General features: G+C 57.3%; 1 protein-coding gene across 1 annotated transcript in view; it reads right to left on the reverse strand.

Annotated features, from left to right (window-relative positions):
• Nucleotides 1–14,918, reverse strand: part of CSDC2 (cold shock domain containing C2) — a 25,037-nt gene continuing 10,119 nt past the window's right edge. The window contains exons 2-4 of the mRNA XM_058567991.1: nt 3,854–4,152; nt 2,668–2,790; nt 1–2,057 (exon numbers count right to left, since the gene is read on the reverse strand). Of these exons, the coding sequence (XP_058423974.1) occupies nt 1,895–2,057; nt 2,668–2,790; nt 3,854–4,152 (585 nt within the window). The 3' untranslated portion in view covers nt 1–1,894. The remainder of the gene's footprint in view (nt 2,058–2,667; nt 2,791–3,853; nt 4,153–14,918) is intronic.

Raw genomic sequence — 14,918 nt, forward strand, 5'->3', positions numbered from 1 at the left:
ATGAGGAAAGAGAGGCACAGATGGCAAGGACTTGCCCTGGGTCACACAGGAAGGCTTTGACCCAGTCAAGGAGGGTGGGCCATTGAAGCCCTAAACGGGCTGGTTTGGGGCGTCCTCTCCCAGCCCCTTCCCCCAGGATCCAGACGGACAGAGGCAGCTCAGGGCCAGGCTGTGTCACAGTTGAGGGTTTATTGCCAGTGTTAGGAAGGACAGGGGCGCCCAGGCGGCTGGGGTCTTGGGAGGAGTTCTGACTGGACACTGCGGGGCTGTGAGCGGGGAGAGGCGCAGCTGCCCCTCCGCCACCCCGGGCGGCCCAGGGCTGACCTTACTACATCTGCCTCCTGGTTAGTGCCTACAAAGGGAGTCTACTCACAGGAGGGGGTCTTGGGGGGCTCCCAAGAGTTACCCTGCACCAAGGAGGCCAGAGGGAAGGCCTCAGGCCTTACTGGAGTAGCCCCAGCTCAGAGTGGGGTGTCAGTTTTGGGGGGCTGGTCAGCACATCTCAGCAGCTCTGGGCACCCAGCCTCTGTGAGGGGGACTGGGGCAGGGGTGGGATGCACATACCCCAGCTGATCTCTCTCTGGGGCCTTGGGGCACGTACAGAGCTGGAGATCCCCCTGACAGTCACTGACCTCCTCATTCTGGGCATTTGAGCCCCCAGTTTTACTCACAGACTGGGTCTCCTAAGGGTCACTGTCCCTGGCAGGCCCTCTCTTGAACCTCATTTCTCCCCATCAGGTGATGCGTTCTCTGGCAGGGAATGTGGTGGCTGGAGGGGAATGGAGGCAGGGCCCTCCTTCCTGGCCTCCCAGGCCAGGCCAACCCCCCACCCAAGAGTGAATGCAGATACACACACACATCTTAAGGGACGGACAAGATAGGGACCACACCTCAGCCACTGGCCTGTTGGGGGCCAGTGGAAGCTGCCATCTCGCGGCTTCGGGAAGGGGGCCTGGCAAGGGGGCTGCAGGGCTGGTGGTCTCCCAGGCTGAGAGCTATCCTTGTGGGTGCCCGTGTCTGGCCCTGCCTAAGGGGATGTGTGTCCATCCATCGCCGGGTCCTCAGTGGCCGTTGTGGCTGAGCACGGGCAGAGCATCAGTGGGGTTTGAGTCAGCAATGGGGATGGCCCCATCCAGGCTGCGGGAGACGGACTCCAACCCTCTGGTGGAGGCAGCACGGCCCAGGGGAGGGGACATGGCCTCAGTTTGGGGTTCACAGAGCCGTTGTCAGGCTGAGGAGGAGGGACTGTGGCTGACAAAACAGGAGCCCCCAAACTGCTCTTCCTGCCTCCTGTGCGCTGAGATGAGCGCAGGAAGGCTAGGACATGGGGGCGAGGAGGGGCCTGTCTGCTTCCACATTTTGCCCTCTTCCCCTGCCAAAGGCTGGGAGGCCCCCTAAAGCGCTCACTGGCCTGGCTTCTGAGAGGAGGAGTCCAGGCCACAGTGGGAGACCCCGGCCCAGGATGGGAGGTATAAGTAGCACAAGCAGAGTCTGGCCCCTGGGGCAGAGGCAGGGGGCAAGCTTGTACAGGCGGGGACCCACTGGTGCCCCCTGACTCCCACCCCCAGGCCTGACACAGGCCCTCAGAGGCTCAGTGGACATGTGGACAGGTGGGCAGGAGGCAAGAGGGTCCTATGGTGTATGGTGGGGGGAAGGCAGTAAAGAGTGGACAACCAGAGAAGGCAGGTCTCGTGGCCTCCCCCTGGGTCCAGCTCACACAACAGTCACCGGTCACAGGGGTGGATGGAGGCACACACTCACAGCCATAAGCACAGACAGACGTGCACACTGAGGCCACTGGGTCAGCCAGTGCAGTGAGGCACAGAGCCAGCTGCTGCCCATCCTCCCTGTGTGGCCCCCACCTGCCCATTGGCTGGCACGTGAGCCACCCAGCCTAGGAGCCCACAACCTGGCCGGACCACGTCTCATGGGGAGTGTGTGGGGCCAGCTGGGTAAGCACCACCTCCACGGCCTGGAACTTCTGGTTCTTGGGCGGGATAGGGCACATCTTGTAGGTCACCTCGTCGCCCTCCACTGGCACATACTCCCCCTCGATGCTGGTGGGTGGGAGAGGGACGTCAGCCCAGCAGCAGGCCCCACTCCCGGGACACCCGCTGCAGCCCAGCACGAGGGTGGCCTAGCCCTGGGCCTAGCTAAGCGAGGAGCCTGGGCCGGCCTCCCTTCCCAGAGCTTCAGCTGTGTCATCTGTGAGATGGGAATCATAACCAGTCCCTCCCTCTCGGTGTTTTTTGGGGATTGAGTGAGATGAGAAAGGACGCAGGGAGTTCTCTGAGGCTCAGAGAAGCTCAGTGACCTCCCCAGGTCATGCCTGGCATTAAGGCTGGGGCCCAGGCCTAGACCACCTCTTCTGCCCCAGCCTACCTGCCTGGAGGCTGGCCTGGCGCTCTCAGCCCCCGTGATGCTGGGACAGGATCCCAGGGCTCAGACGGTGGTTCCTGGGGCTTCTGGGGTCTGAGTGCCCCCTCCCCACCTGGCCACAGCTCCCCTCCTTCCATGCACCCCCAGACCCTACTGAGAGGAAGAGAATGGTGCCAGGAACACAGATCTCGGCCAGTGAGGGGAGAGGCCTGGGCGGCATTTCTTGAGGCACCGCTGGGGACCCTGCAGCAGGCGCCCAGCCGAGAGCAGGGAGGGGGAGGGACTCACTCAGACACGTGCACAAAGATGTCCTCAGACCCGTTCTCGGGAGTGATGAAGCCGTGGCCCTGTGAGCGTGAGAACTGCTTACAGACACCCTTGAACACGGGGCCAGCCGAGGCGCGGGCTGTCCTGAAGATAGGGGACAGGGATAGGAGTTGTGGCCTGGGGACCCTCCCTCCCTGGGCCCCCCAGCCCTCCTGGGCCTTACCCACGGAGCCTGCCTCAAGGCTGTGGGAAACCCTCCTCAGGCCAGAAACCACACACAGTCACACTAGTTCAGTCCTCTGATCATCCCATTCTACAGATAAGGAGACTGAGGCCCAGAGAGGGGAACTGGTTCTCCCAGGGCACACAGCAAGTGGGTCTCCTGACTCCCAGCCAGTGCCCCTCTCTCTGCACAGCACCCTCCCCTCCTGAGGTTGTTCGGGCTTACATGTTCCTGCTGAAAGATTTCTGAGTGAAGAATGTCCAACCTAGGCTTAAATACCTCCTGAAATGGGGAGCTCACTATCTCTTGAAGCAGTGGCACCCTGTTCACTATTTGTCACTCATCCATTCATTCATCATGTATTAAGCATCTGCTCTGTGCCTGGACTTGGGGTGGACACAGGGGACAATCAGCGCTTGCCATCAAAAACTCCTCCTTTAGCCAAGCCAAGTCAGTCTCCCTGTGGCTCCTACAAACCTCCTCCCCCATTTGACCCCACCCAGTGACCTACCCCAAAGGCCCAGGGCTGGTCTCCATCCAGCCTGCCCCTACCCCACTCCAAAAGTCAGCCCCATGCCTCGGTTGTTGCCCAGGCTATCCCATCTGTCTGAAGCACCCAGCTTCCTCCTTCACCTGACACATCTTCCAAACCCAGCTCGACATCATCCTCCCCAATGCCCGACGCTGGTCCTCCCCCCAGCGCTGCCTGGTGATAGTGACTGGTGGACAAATTCCCTCTGGATTGTAAGCAGCCCGTGGGCTGAGACTTTGTCTTATTCATCACTGAATCCCCTGGTCAGGAGCTAAATAAATCTTTGTGGAATGAATGAATGAATGAACACCTGCAGTCGCTGGAAGGTCCATACACAGCTCCCCTGTCCTGGGGTGGGGACAGCAGGGGTTGGAGAAGGAGAGGCTGAGCAGCCGGGGCTGGGCTCTGTCCTGGGGAAAGCACTGGAGCCTGGGCAAGGGGCAGGTACTCACGCTGAATACGTCCTGGTCCGCTTGGTGGGCAGGGGGCTGGGCAGGTCCCGAGATGAGACACTGCCCCGCTCCCAGACCCTGCTGCCCTCCCGGTGGAAGGGGAAGGTGGGCCAGACGGGGGACTTGGGAGAGTGGAGCGGGGGCACAACCGGGGGTGACGTGGGCTCCGAAGTCATGGTGGGGCCAACAGGAGAGCCTGGTGGGCTCCTGGGCACGGGGGCCGGCGAAGGGCTTGGGCGTCCTTGCGGGCAGGGCCCGGCCTGGCCCTGCTCGGCGGCCTCGCCAGCCACAGGCTCCGTCTGGAAGGAGGAGAGAGAGGTACAGGTGAGTGTGGTCCAGGGTGGGCAGCTTCCTGACAGTGTGCATAAGTCTAGAGGGCTGGGCCTGCCTGCCATCCTCCCAGAGTGACTTCAGGCCACTCATAGCCCCTCCCTGACTCAGTGTCCTCACCAGAAAGACAAAACAGTCACATAACCTTGCTATGGGCTGAAATGTGTCCTCACAAAATTCCTACATTGAAGTCCTAACCCCTAATGGGATGGTATTTGGAGACAGGGCCTGCGGGAGATAACTAGGTTTAGATGAGGCCAGGTCATCTGGCCAGGTCAGGTGGGGCCCCATGATGGGAAGAGACCCGGCGAGCTTGCCTCCATTCTCCCTGCCATGGGAAGACATGGCAGGAAGGGGGCTCTCACCCACCGTGCTGCCCCCTGATCTTGGACTTCTAGCTTCCAGAACAGTGAGAAGTAAATGTCGTTTAAGCCCCCTAGTCTGTGGTATTTTGTTATGGCGGCCCAAGCTGACTAAGACTAACCTAAAGGTCCTTCCAACTTGAAGTCCAATTCTCTAACTCCGGGGGCCTGGGAGGTGGGATGGGTAAAGTGGTCAATGATGGTCTGGGACATAGTTTGGCACAAGTGTTAACACTTTCAAATCCACAGCCCTGGGTTCGAATCTCAGCTCTGTCACCTGTAACTTGGTGACCTCAAGCACACTCAGCAGCTCCAGCTTGGTGGGTGGGAGGGCAGGCTCCAGACCCAGGGGGCCTGGGTTTGAATCCTGGCTGTTCTGGTTACTGGCTGTGCAGCCTTGGTCAACACTCTTAACCTTTCCCTCAGTTTCCTGCTCTGTAAAATGGGGATAGCATTGGTTGTTATTTCATAGAGAGGTTGCTATGAGGATTAAGTGACTTTCTACATGTTTAGCACAGGACCAGGGCATGGTGAGCTCTTGGGAACATTGGCGATTTTTCCTTAGCCCCAGTTTCCTTGTCTCTAAAATGAGGCTGAGAATACTTACCATACAAAGTTGCTGAGGAGTCAATAATTTAGTGTGGACAGCATCTGGCATCTTGTAGATACCCAATAAACTGCTAGTACCAATGCTAATCAATAGAAATTCCCATGTCAGTAGCTCAGTGCCTGGATGACCTTGAAAACTTTCATCCTATATTTTCCTCTACTGAGGAAGAGAACAGAGTTCCCCAACCAGTGCACTCACCCACCCTACCTCCCCCAAAGGGTTGGGAAGTCTTGGACCCCAAGAGACGTTGCTGTGGAACCCTGGGGAGGTACTGAGCCAGGCTATTGACTGAGCCTGGGGCAGGTGGCCTGCACAGTGGGGCTGGGCAGGATGCCTAGACCAGGAGAGCTCCAGACCTGCTGCCTATTAGCTGCTGACCTGGGTAGTACTTCCATTGGCCTCAGTTTCCTCGTCTGTACAACGGAGCTGATAAACCCTGCCTCGCTCCCTCACAGGCCATGGGGAGACTTGGCTAAGCCTGGGGATATAAAGAAGCTCCCACAGTCCGCAGTCATATAGGAGCGGGGGTGACGGGTTCTCGGCCTCCTCACCCCCATTCCTGCACTCCCCCACCCCCTCACCCAAAGGTCCTGGGATCAGAGGTGAATCCCTGAGCTGCAAGTCTATTTCTGGGCTCCATCTTGTCCCCCCCAGCACCAAGCCTAGAATTTCCAGGGAAGAGTTTAAGGCTCCTTAGGGGCCCAGAGCCCAGGAGGCCCAAAAACACCACAGGGCAGACCTGGAAGGGCCAAGTCACCCCACTCAACCCTTGTCATTGGAGCAGGTCTCCTGGCCGCTGTTCAAGATCACACGCAAGTGGGATTTTTCTGGGTCAAGACGATGAGCCAGCTTTGCCATCCCTGGGGGCGGAGACGCAGCCTCCCTCCTCCCCAGCAGCCCCGCACCACGTCCTCCTCCAGCCAGGAGAGCTGCAGACGAGTAAGAACTGCCCCTCACAGCCCCTCATGCCCCCTCACGGCCCCCACAACCCCCTCAAGCTGATGTGGGGCTTTTCTCTCTGAGCTCACTCCAGGAGGCAGGGGTGGGCCGGGTTTGGCATTTTTATCCCCATTTTAGAGGGAAGAAAACTGAAGTTTCAAGAAGAGAAGCAATCACACAAAAACTTATACAGGAATGTTCCCAGCAGCATTCTTCATAATAGCCAGAGAGCGGAAACAACCCGAATGTCCATCAACTGAGGAATGGATAAACAAAATGTGGTGTAGCCATACAGTAGAATGTTATCCAGCCATAAAAAGAAATGAAGTACTGATACATGCTACAACATAGATGAACCTTGAAATCATTATGTCAGGGGAAGAAACCAGGCCCAAAAGACCACACGTTGCATGATTCCATTCATGTGAAATGTCCAGAATAGGCAAATCCATAGAGACAGAAAGTAGATTAGTGGTTACCAGGGGCTGGGGGAGGGGAAAGTGGGGAGTGGCTTCTAATGGGAATAGAGTTTATTTTTGGGGTATTCAAAATGTTCTAAAATTGACTATGGTGAGATTGCACAACTCTGTGAATATACTAAAAACCACTGACTTGTCCCCCTTAAGCAGGTGAATTATATGGTATGTGAATTATATCCCAATAAAACTGTTACTGGAAAGGAAGGCAGGCAGCAGAGCGAGGAAAACACGGGATGCTGGGCCTGGCAGCACACTCCTGGGTGCCCCCTGGGTGAGGGTGGCAGGCAGTGGGGACCGAAGCTCTGCCTCCCTCTCTCCTGGGAGCAGGGCGGTCCCGGCCTGCCCACTGCACAGTCTTCCTAGGTCTCGTATTGTGCTTGGCGGTGACAGCCCGTGCTGGGAGGTCCTGGAGCGGGGAGAGGAGGGGAGGAGGTGGAGGAGGGGCAAAGGCAGCCCACAGTGGTTGCCAGGGAGACGCAGCTGAGCCGGGCCCTGCTCTGGCCAGCCGGGCCTCCCAACCCAAGGCCCCATGCAAAGGAAAGATGCACCAATTATCCAGAGTTAGAGCGGAGGGCAGCCGCCCTCCCTTCCCCTCCCAAAATGGACTCCCCCAAATGGGACAGGCAGCAGAGCGGAGGGGGACGGAATAATAGCCACAACAATAGGCGTTCATTCCCTCAAGCCCACACGACTCGCTGAGGCTGCACCCCCCACCCCATCATATCACCCCTCCCCCTGGAGAAGGGGGCCTGGGGAGAAAGCAGGGAGTTGGCCTTAGAGCAGGATTCAGGGCAAGAGGGGCAGATGAGGCAGCCTCCACCTGGCTGTGGGGTCTTCCCCCATCTCCTTCCTCTTTGGAAATTGGGGATTACAGAATCCCTCCTCCGAGAGCTCCTGTGAGGATGGGGTGGGATAGAATGTGGGAAGCACTGGGTAGTGCTGGGTAAAAGTTTGCTCCTCCCAGACAGGGCTGCTAAGTTGGGCATGAGGGGAAGAGGGAGTGGAGGGAAAGAGAGACCCAACTGAGCTGAGCAGAGCTCACCTTCCCTCTCCTCTTCCCTGCTTCCCCAAGGACTCACCCACCCACTAGGTCCTTGCCCCACCCTCAAAGCTTCATAGCTTCTCCTTTTATTTAATTCCTGAAAGAGCCCTTTAAGCCTGGTGCCGTTATTACCCCATTTTTCAGACAAAGAAACTGAGGCTCAGAGAGGCTAAGTCACTCACTCAAGGCCACACAGCAATTAATACCTGAGCCAGACTCGAACCAGGGCAATCTGAGTCTGCAACCCCAGAGTGGGAAGTCAGGAGTCCTGGGTTCAGGCCCTGTGTTCCTACTAACTTCCTTGTGACCTTGGACAGAGTCTCCCCTCTCTGGGCCCTGCCAGAGGCCTGGACTTGAAGGAGCGACGCAATGCCCAGCAGCCTGAGAGAGCAGGGAGAAGGGAACAAGGAGATGCAGAGCAAGCCTGAAGTTCAGACCCTTTCTCCACAAAGTTGCTGTGGAAAGGGGCAAGTGAAGATGGGGCTGTTATTGTGAGGGTCACATACAGTGCACACAGCAGGTAAGTGACAGAGCCCAGATTTGTCTGAAGGTAAACTCTGCTCTGCCTGTGAGGATAAATTCTGTTCCTAGTTTGGCCAAGAGGAGGCTGGAGTTTTCCCAAAAGAACTTTCCCTGAGAAACTAAAGGGGAAAATAAACTCCTCCAGGAGCGGAGAAACAGATGTGTTTGTACAACATTTGTCTCAACTCAAACAGCTAAAGCCCGGCCCCCCGGGGATTTGGTGTGCCCGTCCGGGGGCACCTCCTGCCCAGAATAACGCCCTTCAGAACTAGAAGTTGGAGGGTGAGAGGGCAGCTCGGGACCCAGACAGCTGGATTTGAATCCTGGCTCTATGGTGCCCCAGTTGAGTGACCTCCTTCTCTGAGCCTCAGTTTCCTCATTTGTCAAATAGGGCTAATTGTTGCACCCTGTGCAGGCCGTGGGAGGAGCCGAGGAGCTATGAGTGGGCATTGCCCTGTCCATGCATTTTCGCTCTGACCCTCCCAGTCAAGCTCCTCTTCATTTCCCTGCATGAAGGCCAAACCCCAGCTGACTCGTGACTCCACAAACAAGGGAGGTAAAGAAACATCAGGGCTGTTCACAGATAACCCCGAGGCCGACCGGCCGGTGACTCAGCCCTGTCAGCAGATGACCGTGGCCCTGGTGCTGGGGCTCCTCCAATTCTCAGCTCCTCCAAAAAGAACAGGGCAGGAAACGGCTGTCAGAGTCCTCCCTCGACCATGTGAATCCCTCTCATTCTGGGCAGATCAGGGAGAGCAAACTGGCTCTACCCCCCAGTGCTGTGTGACCTGGGGCAAGTGCCTGCCCCTCTCTGGGCCTCACTTTGCTCTTCGGCTACACAAATTGTCACTGGTCCAGATGACTAATGAGGGTCACTCCAACTGTCCTCTGAGGTTGTCAAACATACACACATCACTGAAAGAAACCTGAGTGCCAGGCACTGGGACAACACACATGAGAGGAGACAGCCCCGCACTTGGAGGGCCGGCAGTCCAGTGGGAGGAACAGACGGACCAGCTGAACAGTGTGGGAAGTCCTGATACGGCAAGAGTCATGGCTGCCATCTGTTGATTATTAACCACATGCCAAGTGGGCGCCCAGACCTTTGCCCCGTTTCCCCATCTCATCCTCACAACACTCCTATGCGACAATTACTATTATTATCCCCATTCTTCAGAAGAGTAAACTGAGGCTCAGAGAGGTGAAGATGCTGCTGGGGTCACACGGCTGCTGAGGGCAGCACTGGGGACGTTTAGGGGTGCAGAAAGGCCTCTGGCAGGAGGCAGGGAGGGAGGACCAGCCTGTCCCTAAAGGGTCCTGTCCCCGCTCCCCGAGAAGGAAGCGCAGGGTCTAGGAAGAACTGGGGAGTTGGGGCTCAGGCTCTATTTCTGCCTTTGTGCTGACTCAGACCGTGACCTTGGGTGAGTCACTTGCCCGCTCTGACAAGCTTAAAAACAACACCCAATAAAAACGTCCCAGCCCCAAGCCCCCATTGTGGAGGAGCAGACAGGGGGAGGAAAGGATAAGGTGGCTCAAAAATGGGAAGGACAGGGCACACAGGATGACAGTGGCAGGGTTTTCTGAACATCAGGGTCTTGTCCATGGTGGGCCCTAGGAGGGCAAGGAAGCAGCCTCAGGACCACCAGACAGAGGCTGGCTCTTCCCCGCCCTCCCCCTCCCCCAGCCTCCCAGACACTCCTTAAAATACATCAGCGCCAAAGCTGCCCCAGCAGCTGGAGGTGACCTAATTAAACCTGGTTCTTCCCCCTCCCACAGCCATGTGTGTGTGTGCTCGCGCATGTGTGCGTGCGTGTGTGTGTGTGTGTGTGTGTGTGTGTGTGTATGGGGAAGGGCTGCCTCAGCTAATACTTGAGATTAATTGAGACCCTTGCACGCTCCTCCTTGTCACATGCTCGTGCTACCCCGGGGGCTGCTGTGATTAAGGCCTTTGGCATCAGTGGGGGTGTGGATGCCAGGATGGACACCACGAGAGCCATGCTCACGTCCCAGCTCCACCAGGTTGTGTGACCCTGGGCAGGTCACTTTCCCACTCTAAGTCTCCCTAGAGAGAGGAACGGACCGGTCAAAGTGACACTGAAAGTGGCTGAGCTTGAACTTAAGTCAGCGTGACCCCAAAGCCCCCGAGCTTTCCAGTGCGCCATGCCACCCATCCTGGTGACCATCATTTCACTGGCTTTGGGGCAGGAAATGGGGCAGGAAATGAGCCCCTCACTGCTTTTTGCCCCCTATCTTGCTTCTCTGCATGGACAAAGGTCCGAACTGCCCCAAGCCCCCTTCCCACCAGACACGGGGTCCTGGCCTGCTGGTTGTGACCAGTGGACGTGACCATGTCAGCCAGGCCCGGAGCGCCCTCTGCTGGTGCCACTCTGGGGGACCTGGCTCCAGACCAGCCTGCAGGGGTCCCCTCCCCACTAACCAGCTGTGTGGGACCCCCTTCCCCCAGTGCTGTCTAGGGAGCTCCCCTTCATGGCCAGTGGGCATCTGTGAACATTGCCCATCCGTCTTTCTCCAGGCCTGGGAGAGGCCTCTGTGGCCAAGACTGTCCTCTGGCCTCTCCCAGGGCCCTGTGCAGCCAGCTCCCGCTTACACCTGTCCTTTTTTTTTAAGATCCAGAGGGGCGGGGCAGATATGAGAAATAGATGTTTTTGGGAAAGACTTCAAGGAAACAGTGTGGGGCAGTGGGGGGAGGCTGGGAGGAGGAAACATCCAGAATTTGGAGGACCCAGAAGCCTCTGGGACGGAGTCAGGTTTGGGGAATTGGCTCCCCATCCCCCAGGGGGCTGGAGACAGCCCCTTCCCAGGGAGAGACCTCACCTGGAGCACAGCCAGGCGGGCACGGTGCCAGGCTCTCAGAGAGGTTGCCCACCCCCAACCAGGGCGCACTTCCTCCTCCCCTCCCCCAGCCCCAGCGGATGCAGCAGTTCACACTCTGTATTTATTATTGTTCTCGCTCTGCGTCCCCCTCCCCTCTCCCTGGGAAGTGTCTGCAGGCTGGCGGCTTGGCAGGAACCTGCTGTCTCTCTTGTGGGTGCCAGCATCGCCCCCTATCTCCGCTTGGACTCCATGTGCCAGGGTCAGGCCACTCAGGGACTTGGCGCTGGCCAGGCTGCCCGAGTCCCTGCATCCCGCAGAAGGGATCCAGCAGCCCCTGGCTTCTCAACCCTCCTTCCAGGCCGTGCCCTGCAAGGGTGGAGGTCAGAGGAGAGCAGGGGCAGGGAGAGGAGAGGCCTTGGGAGAGGCAAGAGCTCCAGGTGGAGGGGGCTCGGAGGCAAAAATAATAACATGAAACCACCGCTTTAAGCCAGTTAACACAATTATCCCATCATGTTGGGGAAGAAATCGAGTCAGGGTAAGTCAGCTGCTCCAGGTCCAACTGTCTGTCCTCCCCAGACGGTCCCTCCCCAACCCCAGCCCCAAATTCCAGGGAAAAGACCCAGTATGCTTCAGCTGCACTCTCCCTTTGGCATCTGGTCAGAGCGTGATTATTTCTCCAGTCATTTCTCTCCCCCTGGTTCCCAGACGGGAGGCTGCGGCTTGGCAGGTGTCTGCTGTTCTCTGCCTCTTGAGCCAGACATAAGTCTCAGACACACACACAGACACACTCACAGACACACGCTCTCTCACAGGGAGCCACACAGCCTCAGCTTCCCTTGGGGGCCCGAGAGAGGGAGGGCTGGTGGGCTCATCTACATATCCTCCTACATCCCCTCTGTAAACTGAACAAGGCTGGGCCAGCCCTCAGGAGGTGCCCACCTTCCTAGCCACCGCCTCCCCCAATGTCACACCTCCCTCCTTGGCTCCTGCCAAAGCCAGTTTCTAGAGCCGGTGCGCCCTCCGCCCTCATCTAGCCCCTTACCTCTCCCTGGCAGCGGCGGTCCGGGCACTGCCTCCGCAGCCGGCTTCAGCACCCCGCCTCTCTCCGGCGCCTGGAGCGGGCGAGCAGGGGACAGGTCTGAAAGATGTGCTGTGTGTTTGACTCTGTGTGTGTGTGTCTGTGTGTGAGCATGCGGCACCTCAGGCCCCTCACTCACTCACACACGCCTTCCTCCTGACGTCAGGAAGAGCAGGAGGGAGGGACTGGGATGGGAATTTGTACTCCCTGCTTAAAGGGACATGGGGCCCTGTCGCCTCTTGCCCAGACACCCCCTCCTGAGTCAGGCACAGGCCGGGTGAGAGAGCGAGATGCGTCTCTCAGGGCCCTAAAGCTTCTTTTTTTGGAAAGTGGCTTTGATGGCCAGGCCAGGGTATAATTTGCCCTGCCAGGTGGGAGTAGCTGCTGAGGAATGCAGGGGAGGAAGGGCTGGGGACAGCGCTGCATTCCTGGCAATTAGAGAGCAAGTGGGGTGGTGAGTGTGTGTGAGCGTGTGTGAGAGTGTGTGGAGGTGGGAGGCCAGTCTTGGAGAACAGAGGCCACAGCAGAGAGGAGCCCTCCCCGAAGGTGCCCCAGACCTGGGGAGCCAGGTCCCCAGGAACTCTCAGGCCTTCCTCTCCCCTCTGGACCCTCAGAGTGTCCCCTGTCCTCCATTAGCACCGACACTGTGCTCAGATCTGTCCTTCACTTGGCTCTGAGATCAGTGTGAGTGAATGAATGTGGTGAACTCACCTCTTTGGCCCACACTAGGCCCTTGAGGTATTTCTATTGAATTGACTTGGAGAGGACCCTGAGGGGGTGATAAGCTTGCTACACACACACACACACACACACACACACACACACACACACACAGAGCCTGGGAGGCTCTCCTGGAGAGAGCCTGGTTTCCACATCAGACAAGCCCTGGGTATAAATCCGAGCTCCAGAACCTCCAAGCTGTGTGACCTTGGACAAGTCACTTAGGACTCTGATCCTCCACAACCTCGTCTGTAGAGTAAGGAAGAGAAGGCTGTTGGGGACTCCTCTGCAATAGTATGTAAGCCCCAGGCCCGCTGGAGGAGGCCTCCACAGAGGGGCTTCTCTTCTTTCTTCCCGTCCCTTCTTGTCAGCCTCAGCTTGGAAAGAAGGAAGTCACCCCCTCAGATACCCTTAGTACTACTGAGGCAGGCCGGCATTTTCAAAAGATGTCTTATATTTTTTTTTTTTTAAGATTTTATTTATTTATTTATTTTCTCCCCAAAGCCCAAGTAGATAGTTGTATGTCATAGCTGCACATCCTTCTAGTTGCTGTATGTGGGACGCGGCCTCAGCATGGCCCGGACAAGCGGTGCGTCGTTGCGCGCCCAGGATCCGAACCCAGGCCACCAGCAGCGGAGCGCGCACACTTAACCGCTAAGCCGCGGGGCCGGCCCAAAAGATGTCTTATTAAAATAAAAAGGACGAGGGATTTAAAAGGGAAACTATCAAGAAAAATACAAATAACTAATAAAAATAGCTGGTAAGATGCATTGAGGGCTTCCCACCTGTCAGGCAACCTGCTTTGCCCTCATTTAAAGCTCAAAACAGTCCAATAATTTATTATCATCATCCCTATTTTGTGGGTGAGGATATAGAGGCTCAGGCAGGAGGAGTGACTTGCCTGCGTTCATTACTTGGTCAGAGGCATATTTGAGCTAGCGCCATCCAACACCACCACATATCCCTGCCCTTCCAGAACCTTCCAGAACAATCTGCCTCACACAGTCTAGGTTTCTGATTCTACAAGAGCGATGGTGATACATGTTGCCTGTTGTTACCTGAGGCCCGTAGTTCTGATTCTCTTCCACCTGGTCTGAAGACCCTGCCCAGAGGAAACTCCCCCCTTTAAATCCTCCTCTTCCTTCTTTGCCTTCCTGTCTTCCAAAGATAATAGTTTTCAAAGTGCCCTCACAGGCATCATCTCGCTTGCTTCTTATAACAACTCTGTGAGGTTTACCTGGATGAGGAAACAGCCTGGGAAGATGGTGGGGCTTCACTGAGTCACCCGGCTCAGAAGTGACAGAGAGATGGAGTGGGGGCCTGAGCCCTGGGCTGAGGACTCATGATCTTCACACTCCAGGAGAAGGGCAGGGGCCGTTGTGGTCACCTAGATTCTCCCTGCCCACCACCCACTGTCCTTTCTGCTGGGAACTGCCTCCCTGCCTTTGCCTAGGGAGTGCCCTCTCCCCTCTCTTGGTCCACAGGACCCCCAGCTGAGGCCCGACCAATCAGAGCCAGTGTCAGGACTTGGGCTGGCATGTGTTTTTTCGTGTGTATGAGGAAGACCAGCCCTGAGCTAACATCCAATGCCAATCCTCCTCTTTTTTGCTGAGGAAGATTGGCCCTGGGCTAACATCCGTGCCCATCTTCCTCCACTTTATCTGGGACGCTGCCACAGCGTGGCTTAAACAGGCGATGCGTCAGTGGGCGCCCAGGATCCGAACCGGCGAACCCCGGGCCGCCGCAGCGGAGGGCACGCACTTAGCTTGCGTCACCAGCTGGCCCCCTGGGCTGGCATGTTGATGCCGAGGTCGGCTCTTCTCCCTGTGGCTCCTGAGTTGGTAGAGCACTGGCCTTGGGCTGTTGGTGGCCAAGCGAAGGATTACAAATTGACGGGCCAGCAGATGGAAGTGGCCAGGGAGGACTTCTCTGAGGTGATGATGTTTAACCTCAGCCCCAAGTGACAAGAAGGAGCCAGACTAGCCAGAATCTAGAGAGAAAACATTGTGGGAAGAGGGGACAGTTGGTCAGAAGGTCCTCTGGTGGGTGTGAGCTCCAGTGTGCCAGAGGAAGAGGAAGGAGGCTGGTGTGGCTGTTGGGGGTGAGGGAAGCATGAGGTACAATACGAAACTGGAGACCAGGAGGCAC

The sequence above is a fragment of the Diceros bicornis genome, chromosome 25, assembly GCF_020826845.1.
Source record: "Diceros bicornis minor isolate mBicDic1 chromosome 25, mDicBic1.mat.cur, whole genome shotgun sequence".
Classification (NCBI taxonomy): domain Eukaryota; kingdom Metazoa; phylum Chordata; class Mammalia; order Perissodactyla; family Rhinocerotidae; genus Diceros; species Diceros bicornis.